The 14,864-nt window shown below is 49.0% G+C and overlaps 1 protein-coding gene across 1 annotated transcript; it reads left to right on the top strand.

The window, feature by feature from the left end:
• Window positions 1–342: 342 nt before the first annotated feature.
• On the top strand, window positions 343–10,053 carry ZBTB37 (zinc finger and BTB domain containing 37; the record flags this gene model as incomplete). The annotated part of the gene is made up of 4 exons (XM_080699429.1): window positions 343–461; window positions 2,127–3,083; window positions 4,612–4,711; window positions 9,565–10,053. The coding sequence occupies exons 2-4, from the start codon at window positions 2,161–2,163 to the stop codon at window positions 10,051–10,053; spliced, it is 1,512 nt and encodes a 503-aa protein (XP_080555555.1). The 5' UTR covers window positions 343–461; window positions 2,127–2,160.
• Between the last annotated feature and the right edge of the window lie 4,811 nt (window positions 10,054–14,864).

Raw genomic sequence — 14,864 nt, 5'->3', positions numbered from 1 at the left:
GGCTGGAAGTCCCAAGCAGAAAAGGGGCCGTGTACGCAACACACCTAACGACGGCGAAGCTCATCTCACCTGACCCATGGAGAGTCGCAGCCCCAAAAGACCAGAATGGCGTCCGGCGCCCTCTATATAGAGACGCTACTCGTGACGTCATGACGCGCGACGCTCGTGTGCGTCCCCCCTTAGCCCCGCCCCGCCCACTGCCGAGGCCCCGCCTCCTCCGTCTTGGGCGGGGACATGGCGCCCACGTGACGCACGCTCCGCCCCCTCCCGCCCGGGGAGGAGGGGCGGGGAGGGGAGAGGAGGGGGCGCGAGGACGGAACGCGCTGGGGAGGGGGCGGGGGCGGCGTGAGGGGGAGTGATTTCCTTCCGGCACGTCGCCCGCTCCGGGGGAGGGGGCGGGGGGTTTCACTTCCGGGACGGTGTTCCGGCCCATTCCGGCCCGTTTCCACCCCCGGAGGTAGGTGCTGCTCCCGGCCTGGACTCGGCCCCGCGCCCGGCCCCGCGGCCCCGCCGCAGCCCCCCCGCCCCGCGGCGCCCCTCCCACCCCGGCCGCCCGGCTCCGGCCCCGCCCCCAGCGGCCCCTCCCTCAGGCCCCGGGCGCCCCCTCCCCCGGCACACCCAGGCACACACCCACCGCCGCGCCCTCGCGGGCCGCGCCCCGCGCAGCCCCGAGCGGCGCCCCCATGGCCTCCCGACTCTCCCTCTTGCAGCTCGCACCCTCCCGCGCCGGCCGTGGAGACAGACCTCGCTCCAGGGGCCTCGTCCTCACGGGGAATTGCCGGAAAGAGCAATCCGAGCCGGGCGCTGGTGTAGGCTGCAACTCACACACCTCTGCATTCACGATGGCGTCGACAGAGGCTCTTATTGGAGTAAAAGTTTCAAAACAAACAATAACGCTTTGGAAAAAGGTCAGATTGGCTAAAGCTGGTTCTTGAAAGCGGTGTGTACACTTACCTGCTTGCTGGCGAATGTGGTGTACATGCTCTGAGCTTGTCCTTGCGGTTTCCTGAAGTTTCAAGTCTTCGCAACTATTTAAATCACACAAAGTATAGATGCGCGGATGGACCTTGGGCTTAAGGCATTGCTTTCCTGTCGGGATTTATAGACTACCCACAACTATGGAAGACTGGTGGGTGCTGTTGCACCCCGGTAAAAGTGTTGGCCACACTTGTACATGTTCTCCAGCTAGCAGCTCCAAGGAACTGTATGTTTGAATCGGTATCACCACCGGAATTCTCAGCTTCGAATTTGGATAGAGGCCGTTCCCTTAGCTTTCCCCAACTTTGACCACTGGACTTGGACTTCTCTGCTGCGAGTCTGAGTCCTGACACAGCTCTGGATTTTTCCTAACTGCAGCGAGCCTCCTAGTTTTATACCCACAGGCTTTCTGTGGGAGCGCCAAGTCCTCAACTTCAAAACGTTGGCTTACGTTCATGTGGGATATTAGTCACTTTAAAAGTAATATAACAACTCACGGAACATGTACTAAAATATTAAAAAGAACTGTCCAGCCGGGCGTGGTGGCGCACGCTTGTCATCCCCGCGCTTGGGAGGCAGAGACAGGAGGATCGTGCAGGTTCGAAGCCAGCCACGCGCGTTGGCTTAGGAGACCCTGTTTCCAAATAAAAATGTAAATCTGGGAGTGTAGCCCGGAGGTAGAAGGACTTCCAGGAACCCCAGTACCACCAAAAAAAAAAAAAAAAAAAAAAAGAACTGTCTAATCAACCCATCTGTATATAATTACATTTATTCAAAGAATTTTTTATTCCTCCAGAGAAAAGTTGTGACGTAGTCACGGCGTGTTATACTCAGCCAGCAAATACCTTACAGTGGATGCTCCTTCCCCTTTGGTTGAACTACCTTATTAGTAAGGAAAGTGTGGTCATAACTTGAATTTTCAGCAGTCTTAACAGTCACTTTTTTGGGTTTTAACTGTATCTTGCTGCGGTACCTAGACTAAAAGAACCTGCCGGTCTTTCTGTTTTCCTGTCTAAACATAAGGAAGGTATCTCTTTGTACTTGATTTTAAGTTTTCACCAAGTAATGTTTTAAGTGTGTTTGAACTAGGAAGCAAGCGGGAGCAAAACTGTAATTACTGACGAGAGTGTGGTTTCTTCTCTCGGCAGGGTTGAACACCTGCCTGCACCTTCGGGCACGACCATGGAGAAAGGCGGGAACATACAGTTGGAGATCCCCGACTTCAGCAACTCCGTCCTGAGCCATCTCAACCAGCTGCGCATGCAGGGCCGGCTCTGTGACATCGTGGTCAACGTGCAAGGGCAGGCCTTTCGGGCTCACAAAGTGGTCCTGGCCGCCAGTTCCCCCTACTTCCGGGATCACATGTCCTTGAACGAAATGAGCACTGTCTCCATTTCGGTCATCAAGAACCCGACTGTTTTTGAACAACTCCTTTCTTTCTGTTACACAGGGCGGATATGCCTGCAGTTGGCAGACATCATCAGCTACCTAACAGCTGCCAGTTTTTTGCAAATGCAGCATATTATAGACAAATGTACGCAGATCCTGGAGGGCATTCATTTCAAAATTAATGTGGCCGAGGTTGAAGCAGAATTAAGTCAAACAAGGACAAAACATCAGGAGAGACCTCCAGAGTCTCACAGGGTAACACCAAACCTGACCCGCTCCCTGAGCCCGCGACACAATACCCCAAAGGGGGCCCGGCGAGGACAGGTTAGTGCCGTGCTGGATATCAGAGAGCTGAGTCCCCCCGAGGAATCCACCAGCCCTCAGGTAATTGAACAGAGCTCTGACGTAGAAAGCCGGGAGCCCATCCTTCGGATCAACCGAGCAGGACAGTGGTACGTGGAGACCGGGGTGGCCGACCGGGGCGCCCGGAGCGATGACGAAGTTAGGGTTCTTGGAGCGGTGCACATCAAAACTGAAAACCTGGAGGAGTGGCTCGGGCCCGAGAACCAGCCTTCCGGAGAAGATGGGAGTAGTGCGGAGGAAGTCACAGCCATGGTGATTGACACCACGGGCCACGGCTCTGTCGGACAGGAGAGTTACACGTTAGGGTCTTCAGGAGCCAAGGTGGCTCGGCCAACGAGCAGTGACGTTGACAGGTAAGTGTCGTTCTCTTACCCATCTAGAGATGCGCGCGCACCACTGAGTGGTCCTCTGTGGGACACAGAGCATCTTCCTTCCCCGTCCTCAGCTGCAGTCAGTTGATGTTGGGGCAAGTGGCGGTGTGCCAAAAGACTTGCGTTCTCATTTCTTTAAAGCAGGAAGCACCTAGGCCTGAAGTATGCACAGTGTTGAGAGAGAGGACTATGGTAAAGTTAGACACTCCGTGAATCAGGATAGCAGCCGCAGCCACGCTAGGATCAGTCATGGCCAGGGCCTCCTCAGGACCCAGGCGGGGAGCCTGGCAGCACTGCCCCTCCCGGGCATGTTATCACAGGTAGGTGGCCTGGGAATTTCACTCTCCTTTGTACTGTCTGCCCCACCTCCTACCAAATTAGAGGACTGTGACACCATCGGGAATTGGTCTTTCCCAAGGAGTGTGGATTCCGTCCAGTGACTCCCCAGAGAAGCTGTCTGGGTGTCTTTTCTTCTCTTTTTCTCACTTGTCATGGGATGGGATCTTCCCTTCTTCCTTTCCTCAATGGCTGCTGGTACAGCAGGCCCACAGCCTCTTTCCACCAGCAGTACTGTACCCTGGGCCTCACTCGTCTTTTCTCAATACATTGAATTTGCTAGAATGATTATTTTGGGTGGAAATAGATAGTTTTTAAGAAAAATAAGTTTTAAAACTAGCTTTAATCCAACTGAATTGAAAGAAAATGCTACCACTTTCTATTGTGATATTTGTTCTTCTCCCCTCTTAAAATAATTAAAGTTTGGGGTGTTGTGGTATATACATATAATCCCAGGGAGGCAGAGACAGGATCTCAAGGTTTGAGGCCAGCCTCGGCAACCTAGTGAGACTCTGTTTCAAAAGAATAAAATAGGTCTGGGGTGTGGCTGGGTTCAGTCCTCAGTACACACACACACACACAAAGGAAAGAAAGAAAGAGAAAGAAAGAAAGAAAGAAAGAAAGAAAGAAAGAAAGAAAGAAAGAAAGAAAGGGAGAAGGGGGAAGAAACGGTTATAAAATCAGTTAGAGTTTTGTTTATTTTACCCCTTTCTCAGTCTGTATGAAAGCTTATATTTAGCTCCACCAACTCACATAGTCTGTCTGCTGTGTCTTGGCTTTTGGGGACTGGTTTGTTTGCTCTGGGGATGGAGCCCCGGAGTGTTCTGAGCTACACCCCCAGCGCTTTTTGTTTTTTATTCAGAGACCAGGTCTCTACTTTGCTGATGCTGGCCTCAAACCTGCAGTCCGCCTGCTTCAGCCTCCCAAGGACTGGGATTGCAGCCGAGCACCAACACGCCCAGCATGTCCTTTGGTACAGTTTGACTTTACTAGCGCAAACCTTTCCCCTCATTGCTAGGCAGCTCCTGTGTTGACCGTGGAAGTGCTTCTTACCTGTCGCTCGGTCTGTGCTCCCTTCGTCCATCCGCCCGAGCATACAGGGGAGAGCTCACAGTTTTTTCCGTTCGTTGACGCTAGTCTTCTGTTAGTACCCTTTCTGCTCCTCTTCCAACAGATTTAGCCCCTCCGGCAGCGTCGTCCCCTTGACAGAGAGACACAGAGCCCGAAGCGAGTCTCCGGGGAGAGTGGATGAGCCGAAGCAGCCCAGCTCCCAGGTGTGCAGCGGGCCTGCGGTCGCGGTGCGCAGAGGGCAGCCTAGGCCGGCCCCGGGGAGGCCGTGTGGGGAGACCCTTCCCCTTATTCCTGCCTGCAGCATGCCTGGAATACACTTTGGGTGTCAGTAGCATTCAGGAAGTAGAGAAACATAGCAAGACTGTGGCACTCTTTCCACATTGCAGGGACTGATCTGCAGATCTGAGAGTAAAATTAATACCTGAAAACTGAGTGCTGGTAACTTAGGGCCTGCAGTGGAAAGAGTTTGATTTTGTCTGTGGGTTTAACATTATCTGTGTCTACCTAGTTACTAGCTTATGTGGCAATATAGATTTGTGAACTAAAGGCTTATGTATTTGCTATTTTTTATGTATGTGTGGGTGCTTTTTTCATTTATCTTTTTCCTAAATCTTGTATAGATTTTAATGTTCTACAAAGGATAGGACAATGTCTTCTGTTTTCTCTACAACTCTCCTTAGCAGCTAGTATAAGTCATTTCTTGATTTTTTTTTTCTTATAGGTCTATATCATTGAAGAATGTGTGTGTGTGTGTGTGTGTGTGTGTGTGTGTGTGTGTGTGTGTGTGTTACTAGAATTGAACCCAGGGGTATTCTGGGTATTCTACCTCTGAACTGTATTTCCAGCCCTATTTTGTTTTTTACTTTGAAAAAGGGTCTCACTAAGTTGCAGAGGGCCTCATTAAGTTGCTGAGGCTGGCCTTGAACTTATAAATCTCCTGTCTTAGCCTCCCAAGTGCTGAAATTATAAATGTGCACCATGTCTGGCTTGAAGACTGTTTTTTTAAAAAAGTGGTAAACTTTTTTTTTTTTTTTTTGGTTGGGACCCAGGGGCATTCTACCTCTGAGCTATACCCTTAGCCCTATTTTTGTATTCTTTACTTTATAACAGGGTCTCACTGAGTTGCAAAGGGCCTCATTAAGTAGCTGAGGCTGTCCACGAACCACGATCCTTCGGTCTCAGCCTCCTGAATGCTGGGATTACAAGCGTGCACTACCATGCCCGGCAAAAAGTGATAAACTTTTAACTGAGTAGACCACAATAAACTAGACACTTTTACCTTTAAAAAAGAAATACTTGAAGCACTTGGGAGGCTGAAACAAGAAAATCGCAGGTGCAAGGACAGCCTCAACAAGTAGCGAGACTCTCAACCTAGTGAGACTGTTTCAAAATAAAAATAAAATGGGGGAGGGGGATGTGTAGCTGAGAGGTAAAATGCCTCTGGGTTCCATCCCCAGTATCACCAAAAATAAGTTAGTAAAGGTAAAGAGGAAACACTGGTAGATTGAGATTGCAGAGCTAATTTCTTTTCTTTTTTGTGGTACCAGGGATGGAACCCAGGGGCATTCTACCTCCGAGGTACATCTGCAGCCCTATTTTTATCTTTTCTTTTGAGACGGTCTCACTGAGGCCACAAACCTGCAATCCTCCTGCCTCAGCCTCCCGAGTACTGGAATTATAAGCGTGCACCGCCACACCCAGCTCGCATAGCTAACTTTTTAACCCTGCATTGTACTCTTAGTGTTTTGTTATCTAAACCACTGGGTATATCTTGACTACATGGTATTGTAATAACGACAGTAGAGCCGGGCGCGGTGGGCACGCTTGTAATCCCTGCGCTTGGGAGGCTGAGACAGGAGGATCGCGCAGGTTCAAAGCCAGCCTCAGCTACTTAGTGAGGCTCTCAGCAACTTAGTGAGACCCTGTTTCCAAATAAAGTATAAAATAGGTCTGGGAGTGTAGCCCTCAGGCAGAAGGCCCCCCCTGGGTTCTATCCCCAGTACCATGGGGGAAAAATAATAATAATGACAGTGAAACCTAAACCAGGGCCAGACGTGGGGCCTCATTCTTGTAATCTCAATACTTTGGACTCTGAGACAGGAGGATTGCAGGTTCAAAGCCAGCCTCAGCAACTCAGTGAGACTCCTGACAACTTTGCCAAACCCTGTATGTTCGTTCTCTCTCTCTCTCTCTCTCTCTCTCTCTCTCTCTCTCTCTCTCTCTCTCTCACACACACACACACACACACACACACACACACACACACGGTGACACACACCTGTAATCCTAGTACTTGGGAGGCTGAAGCAGGAGGATCGCAGGTTTAAGGCCAGCAACTTAACAAGGCCCTCCACAACTTAGTGAAACCCTGTTTCAAAATAAGAATAAAATAAGGCTGGGGTATAGCTCAGAGATAGAATGCTCCTGAGTTCAACCCCAAAAAGAAAAAAGAAAAGGCATTTGTTTTCTTGACATCCTTCAGATTGAGCCCCGGGGCAGTTTACCACTGTGTATATCCCAACCCTTTTGATTGAGACCGGGTCTCACTAAGTTGTCCATGCTAGCCTCAAACTTGTGATCCTCCTGCCTCAGCCTCCTGAGCAGCTAGAATTACAGTCAGGTATCACTGTGCCCATCATTAAGAACCAGCTTTGATCAGCATGAAGGGTTTCCTGATGATTGGGGTAAATGACCTGGATCAGACTGCTAACGCCACTCCTTTACTCAGAAACATCCTGCAGCCTTTTCTTTCCTTTTTTTTTTTTTTTTTTTTTTTTGCCACGTGAAAGTTAAAAATACTTGGCCTAATTTTCCACGTAACTTACAACGCAGCAGCCTTTTCACTGCTGATCCGCACGCGCTGAGCCGGTCCTCTCCCTCCATGTGCACAGCCCCAGCTAATGGCCCCCCTCGGTGCTTTGGTCTGAGACGCCTCATCCTGGTGGGCCCGTCCAGGCCAGCTGCTCCTTCATCTGCCCTCCCTGGCCCAGGCGTCTTTCTTAAACCGCTCCTGCAGCATGGTGCAGGCACAGTGTAATTCCCCAGTTCACACTGATTCTTTTAAGTCCCTTCCTTACTTTAATATCGTGTCTTCTATTCTATCGAAATCTTGTGAGCAGAGACCATGTGTCTCAAACATTGTTTTATCATGTCGTCTTTGTTTTTATTTATTTTTTTGTTGCGTGTGTTGGTTGGTTGGTTGGTTGGTTGGTTGGTTGGTTTTGCAGTACTGGGGATGGAGCCCAGGGGCGTTCTACCTTTAAGCAACACCCCAGCCCTTTTTTTTTTCTTTGTTTTGAAACAGGGTCTCACTGAGTTGCCAAGGGCCTCACTAAATAGCAGCTGAGGCTGGCCGAGAACCACGATCCTCCCGTCTCAGCCTCCCAAATGCTGGGATTACAAGCATGCACCACCACGCCTGGCTGTATTTCTGACATTATCAAATCTTTGTATTTCTGACATTGACTCCCTTATCAGGAGCGTGACCTCTAAGTACAGTGATGGTTGGTTTCATTTTTGTGCAGAACATCATAGAGCATACTTAAACAAATCTTTTAACATTAATGCACCAAATCAGGTGATTTTTTTTTTTTTTGGCAGTACTGGGGACGGAACCCAGGGGCATTCTACCTCAGAGCTACACCCCCAGCCCTATTTATTCTTTACTTTGAAACAAGCTCTCACTAAGTTGTGGGGGGTCTCACTAAGTAGCTGAGGCTGTCCAAGAACCATGATCCTCCTGTCTCAGCCTCCCAAGTACTGGGATTACAAGTGTGGGCCACCAGACCGAGCTCAAATTAAGTGATTTTTGAAGCCCCTTCAAGTCTTTGAGGCTATATATAATTAAAAGTTAAGGAGATGAGAGTCTGTGTCAAGTATCTGAACTGATACCAGCTTCAGAAAATGTGGAAATCACTCCCATGTATGGAATAATTCATTAAGAAAAGTTATTGAACATACTGAGTGTGTTGGTGCACACCTGTAATCCCAGTACTTGGGAGGCTGAGACAGGAAAATCACAAGAGTCTCAGCAACTCAGTGAGACCCTGTTTCAAAATAAAGAATAAAAAATAGGGCAAGAGGTGTAGCTCAGAGGTAGAATGCCCATGGGTTCCATCCCCAGTACTGAAAAAAAAAAAAAAAAAATAGAAAGAAAGCTGTGTGTGGTGGTGCATGCTTGTAATCCCAGTACTTGGGAGGCTGAGACAGGAGGATCATGCTGGTTCAAAGCCAGCCTCACTTAGTGAGACCATGTTTCCAAACAAAATATAAAGTAGGTCTGGGAATGTAACCCCGAGAAAGCCCCTAGGTTCCATCCCCAGTACTGCACACACACACACACACACACACACACACACACACACACACACAAGAGCTAGGGGTGTAGCTCAGAGGTAGAAAGCCCCTGGGTTCAATCCCCAGTATCACACAAAAAAGAAAATCGTTCTGTCAGGCTCTGATTGAATTCCCAGCTAACTGCACTGCAGAGTTCCTGCACAGTTTATAGCGTATTTGGGAGTTGCCGTGTGGGATAAGGGAGCGCTCCACCTCTGGGGGTGGAGCGAGCCAGAGGCGGCTGATTTTTTGCCCTTGCCTCTTTTTTTTCTTTTTTTTGGTGGTACTGGGGTTCCTGGGAGCCCTTCTACCTCCAGGATACACTCCCACGGGCTACACTCCCAGACCTATTTTTTAACATTTTTATGTGGAAACAGAGTCTCTTAAGCCAGCGCGGCTGGCTCCGAACCAGCGCGATCCTCCTGTCTCCGCCTCCCAAGCGCGGGGATTACAAGCGTGCGCCACCACGCCCGGCAGCCCTTGCCTCTTTTTAAGCTCAAAGCAACTAGCCAGGTGTGGTGGCCCACACACACAGTCCCATACTGAGGAGGCTGAGACAGGAGGATCTCAGGTTCCAGGATAGCCTCAGCAACTTAGCAAGATCTTGTTTCAAAATAAAAAGGGCTGGGGGTAAGGGTTTAACTCGGAGGCAGCACCAAGTAATAACGTACGGCTTTTGAACGCAGCTCACCCTGGCTTGCCCCCCCCCCCCCCCGCACAGGTGGAAGAGTCCACAGTGATGGGCGTGAGTGGCTACGTGGAGTATCTCCGGGAACAGGAGGTATCGGAGCGGTGGTTCCGGTACAACCCCCGTCTCACCTGTATCTACTGCGCCAAATCTTTCAACCAGAAGGGGAGCCTGGACCGCCACATGCGCCTGCACATGGGCATCACGCCGTTTGTGTGCCGCATGTGTGGTAAGAAGTACACCCGGAAGGACCAGCTGGAGTACCACATCCGCAAGCACACCGGCAACAAGCCCTTCCACTGCCACGTCTGCGGCAAAAGTTTCCCCTTCCAGGCCATCTTGAATCAGCACTTTCGCAAAAACCACCCGGGCTGTATACCCCTGGAGGGGCCTCACAGCATCTCTCCTGAGACCACCGTCACGTCTCGAGGCCAAGCCGAAGAAGAGTCCCCTTCGCAGGAAGAGACAGTTGCCCCTGGGGAGACGGCCCAGGGCTCTGTGTCCACCACGGGGCCAGACTGAAGTGTTGAGCCCGCAGGCCTCCTTCCCCTGCTGGCAACGAGCAGCGCGTCAGGGCCGAAGGCTGGTACTCAGACTCCCAGAATGCCACACCGCTGGACCAGAAGGTGCTCCCAAGTGCTGCCGAGCGAGAGGACCAACCACACACAGAAGCACCAGAGGCTTCCCTCCTCCTTCCACCTCACACTCTGGGAAATAAGCAAGCAAGTCACCTTCCTAATTCAGGGATCAACAGCCTTGGTTTGTTAACTTTATAAGAAAAAAAGTTTTGTAACTAAACTGCGAAATGGTCATTTATGTACCAGTCATGTTTGAACACTGTACTCTGATCCATATCATCTTGGTGGCTGTAATTGCCAAGATTTGAAAAAAATGCAGCAGGAGCCTCGGCCATCTGGAGCAGCCAGCCACGAGCGAGGAGGTGGGCACGCGTGCGAGGAGGAAGCGTCTCCCCTCTTCCTTCCCTGCCACAACATGCATTTTCATAGTTCAAGAAAAAAGAAATGAGGGCACTAGCGGTCCCTGCTGTTCCGAAAGGTTAGACTTGGTCTTGGCCCGGCCCGGCCCGACGCGTGCCCGCTGCTTGGAGCTGTTGGCCCCGTGGGCAGCGTCCCCGGGCCGGCCTCACCTGAAGCACTTTAGGCCGCCGGACGTGACACGACCCGCAGAGGACTCGCAGTAGGTACCGCCGCTGGGCCTGAGCGTCGGGGGGACGAGCAGGGCAGGGATGTGTGTTTCACAGGTGCGGAGCGGCAGAGCGTCCTGCAGCTTCCTGACTGGTACTGCGCGCCACCGCGCTCGTGCGTCCTCGGGCGTAAGGAAGCGGCTCTGGTTAGGATGAACTAACCTGTTAGGCTGACGACCAAAGTTTCTTCCAGTCTCTGCGGCTCCTCGTCTCACATAACAGCAATATTGTACCCGTGAAATGAGCCTGGAGCATACTTTTAAATCCATAGGTCTCCATATTTGATAACTTTTATATGAAGTTTCCAACATCTTTTTTTTGGCAGTCTTGTGGTTGAAGCGTTTCAACACTGTTGTTCTTAGCACAACCACAATTCCATTTCCTTCTACACATGTAGTAGTTTATAGTTTTAAGTCCAATGAAGAACCTCACTTAAATCCGTGTCTCGGGTCTGCAAACCTAGTAATTCATCAACCAGCCATCAGCGAGTTGCTGATGACTCCAAGAACTTTGATTTTTAATAATGCACTACAGGGCACTTAGCAGAAAACATCACGCACAATCAGGTTGCAATAATGGTCACGGGATCAATTGTGATCGGGTTTGGTTACTTAATCATTCCTAGGATTTTTTAAATTTCAAGGGACCTTTTTAGTAGTTCTGGGTTTTCCTGAGATTCTTAATCCAGCACTGAGAGAAAGAACTTACCAAACACAGAGCTTTCAGCGCCCTGACTTGCACGCCAAGACAGAAGGCCTACTAACGGACGCGGGCTAATCGATGCCTGTGACTCACAGTGCAAATAGAGAAGAAAAATCTCTCGCTCTTCTTGATTGGTTTCTTACGTGTTTAAATACGTAACGGTTTAAGAAACTGTTTTGGTGCAGAGGCGTAGACGATTGTAAAAGATCTGGGAGAGGGGCTGGCCAGCCCGCGCGGTGAGCCATCTGTGAGGGTGTTGGTCATGCGCTCGCTCCCTCAGAATGCTCTATGCTATGTGGGAAAGAATGGCTTTCTTTGGCAATAAGAAATTAGAACACAAAAGGTAGCTCTAAGCAATCTGAGAATTTTTGTACATAGACATACAACTGCATTCCATCGCTAGAGAAAGGTTTTCTCTTCTGGAAAAAATCATAAAAATTTATCTTTTAGAGGATTATAAGGATGTTACCCTTAAAGGTTGAATTGAAACTGTATTTTGCTTTAGGAGACCTTAGACTGGTGCGTCGTCTTCTTCAGTTGAACCACTGCATCTAGAGTGGAAACTGTCTCCTAGGGCCATCTTAGGAACTAGCCATGCCCTGTGGCATAGAAAGAGTAGAAGTGAAATGAGACTGCGATCCTTTGGGAAACCTTTCAGCTGGTAATCAAAGGTTTTCAGCTTATATTCTCCGTTACTCAGCTAGGCGGGGGCCTGGGACGCACAGAATATGCTGCTTCAGATGGAGCCTTTAAGCCTACCACCTACCTAATGAGAGCTAGTATGCTGAAAAGTTCTTTATTGCTTTGTTAGTTTCTTAGGTTATGTGTGAGAAGATAGAGCTTTTGAAACTATTACCAAATTGTAAAGGTGCAGTGCAGTAATCTTTGTAAAGAGTAATGGCAGCATTCCTCACTACTCCCCGGGGTTAGCAATGACCAGCTTAAGTGAAGTAGGGACATCTGAGCCACGTGGGAATCTGCATTTGGGGGGCCCTCCCTTCCGCTCACTTCCGATAGGTTCCCACTGTATCGATACTGTGAATGGAGCCCACCTGGCTGTCTAGGACCACACCAACATAGTCATGCTGCTTCTCCCCAGCGGCCTACCAGAGCTGTGAAATCCAGGCTGGCTTTCAAACAAAAGCTTCGAAAAGCAATTGCCCTAGTTTAGTTAGAAGAGATTGCCCTAAATACCCACCCGGGATTCTTATCCAGGTTCACTGTGACTTGTCCTCGTTGGTAGCTGACAGCACTGTAGGGTTGTAGGAGTTGGCGACGTTCTCTCCATAGTGAATGCCTGTGTTGGTGTATGCATGGAGAATACCTCTTAAGATATCCTGAATGGACGTTAGCCGATGCTGACAACTCATCACCAAATGTTAACTTGCACGCGTCACCTTGCGAAGGGTCTGCGTTAGCAGTGAGAGCCCAGCCATTAAGTACCTTAATGCCATGAAATACCAGCGCTGCTCTGTTTCCATTTCTTGAATGGAACTTAATAGCAACAGGAGAGCGATGGCAGCATATCCGCCTTTTTATTCTAAAATGTATCTCTTCTTCTCCCTGAACTCAGATATCAGTATAAAATATAGCACTGGCGTGCTGGTAACTGTACTTGGGCAGAAAGGCTCTTTCTAATGACTTGTTCTCTCTTTACTTGGAACCATATTTACCTCTGAACTGAGTTGAACTTTATCTTTTGTGAGTTGCAAACTACCCCATACCATTTTATTACACTAAAGAGTTTAATATCGAGTATGTGTCAAATACATTTGTTTGTGAAGGACGAAGATTGGGAAAGAAGAGAGGAGCAGTTGAAAGTTTTCTTGTCTTTTGGCATTTTCCTCTGCTTCTAGTTCCTCTGCATTGAGTGAAATAGGGCTTTCCAAAGATGTGGGAAAGGAGACGTTGACTGTTTTCCTCCAACTTCCTCGTTGAAATCTGACTTTGGTAGGAAGTTATCTGGTGAAAGAGTGAAATAGAAAACTTTTTTGCCCCCAAGTACTGGGATTTGAACCCAGGGACTTTCTACTTCTGAGCTACAGCCCCAGCCCTTTTATTTTGAAGCAGAGCTTTGCTAACTTGCTGAGGCTGGCCTTGAACCTGTGATCCTCTCGTCTCAGTCTCCCAAGTACTAGGATGACAGATGTGTGCCTCCACACCCAGCAAGGAACTTCATTTTTAATAGCTTGGTAATCTTTGGCCATGAAATAATGTGCAGAGTTTTGGCTGTTGTCTTGACAGTAATGTGTTTCTCTGAACTGGTGAATGTACATTTTGTTTGGCTGGAAGATCTCGTTTAAGGCTGAGGATGTAGCTTAGTGGTAGGTGCTGGGTTTGATCCCAGTGCCACACACACTTGCAGAAGGATCTGACTTAATGAAAGCAGTGGGTAACGGCAGGAAAATTGAACTGCGCAAGCACATCTTCTTGATCATGGGTAGAAAGGCATAGAATGAGAAAGGAGCTGGAATTCTGGAAAGTTTTCTTTTTATAGATACAGCAGGCATGATATTTTTTTTCTTCCTCAAATAACCTTCCCTCATCCATCTACTTCTCTGTTCAAGGAATAACAAATGAGTCCTTACTGAACTTAATCTTTGAAAGTGGAGCTCTTTATGCCATATGGAAGAGTATTTAAATATTGAAATATCTTGTTAGCTAAGATTTAGAAAAGGGACAATAAGCAGTTGTCAGGTAAATCTGTATGTTTAAAAAGATTTCCTTAGCAAAGTACATCCCTGGGGCTTATACGTTAGACCAAGGTCCAGCAAACCACAGCCCCCAGTCCTCAGGCTGCTGCTGTGTAAGAGGCTGGCGTGGCACAGGGCCGTACGTATCCACTTGGGCGTTTGGCTTCTTTCCACTCTGATGATAAAATGGGGCACAGGGCCAGCAAAGCTGGAATACGTACTATCTGGAACTTGACGGGAAACGCTTGCGGTCTCCTAGATTACATTTGGAAGACTCACTCCCCTTCATAACGGTTGAGTTGAAGTTTTAATTCATACTATCATATCATGTATCACTGGGTTTTCCTTTTGCTAGGTTGGCTGGTTTTGCTGTTTGTTTTGCAGGACTGAGCCTCCTGCATGCTGGGCGAGCCCTCTGCCCCTGAGCCACGTCCCGGCCCTTTCTCAGGGCTCACCTGGGACCGCGGCTCCTGAAAGGACTCGCGTGTCTCTTAGCTCCTCACCCACCCTTCACCAGCTCCCTTGGGCAGGACCCCTGATGCTGAGAGGGCATTTAGAATGGGGTCAGGATTTGTCCTTGCCATAAAGGTGCAGGTGAAGTTTAGGGTAGTAGTTATTTATAACAAGAGAAATCTTACAGATAAGTCTAATTCGTAGTAATGTAGGGTTAAATGGGCACCATGTTTACATAAAATGCATGTGTTTATAAGTAAGTAAGTTTTGCCATTCCCCTG

The sequence above is a fragment of the Muscardinus avellanarius genome, assembly GCF_963383645.1.
Source record: "Muscardinus avellanarius genome assembly, chromosome: 7".
Classification (NCBI taxonomy): Eukaryota; Metazoa; Chordata; class Mammalia; order Rodentia; family Gliridae; genus Muscardinus; species Muscardinus avellanarius.
Note: the sequence above shows the minus strand (reverse complement) of the source record. Positions and strands in the feature narration are given on the sequence as shown.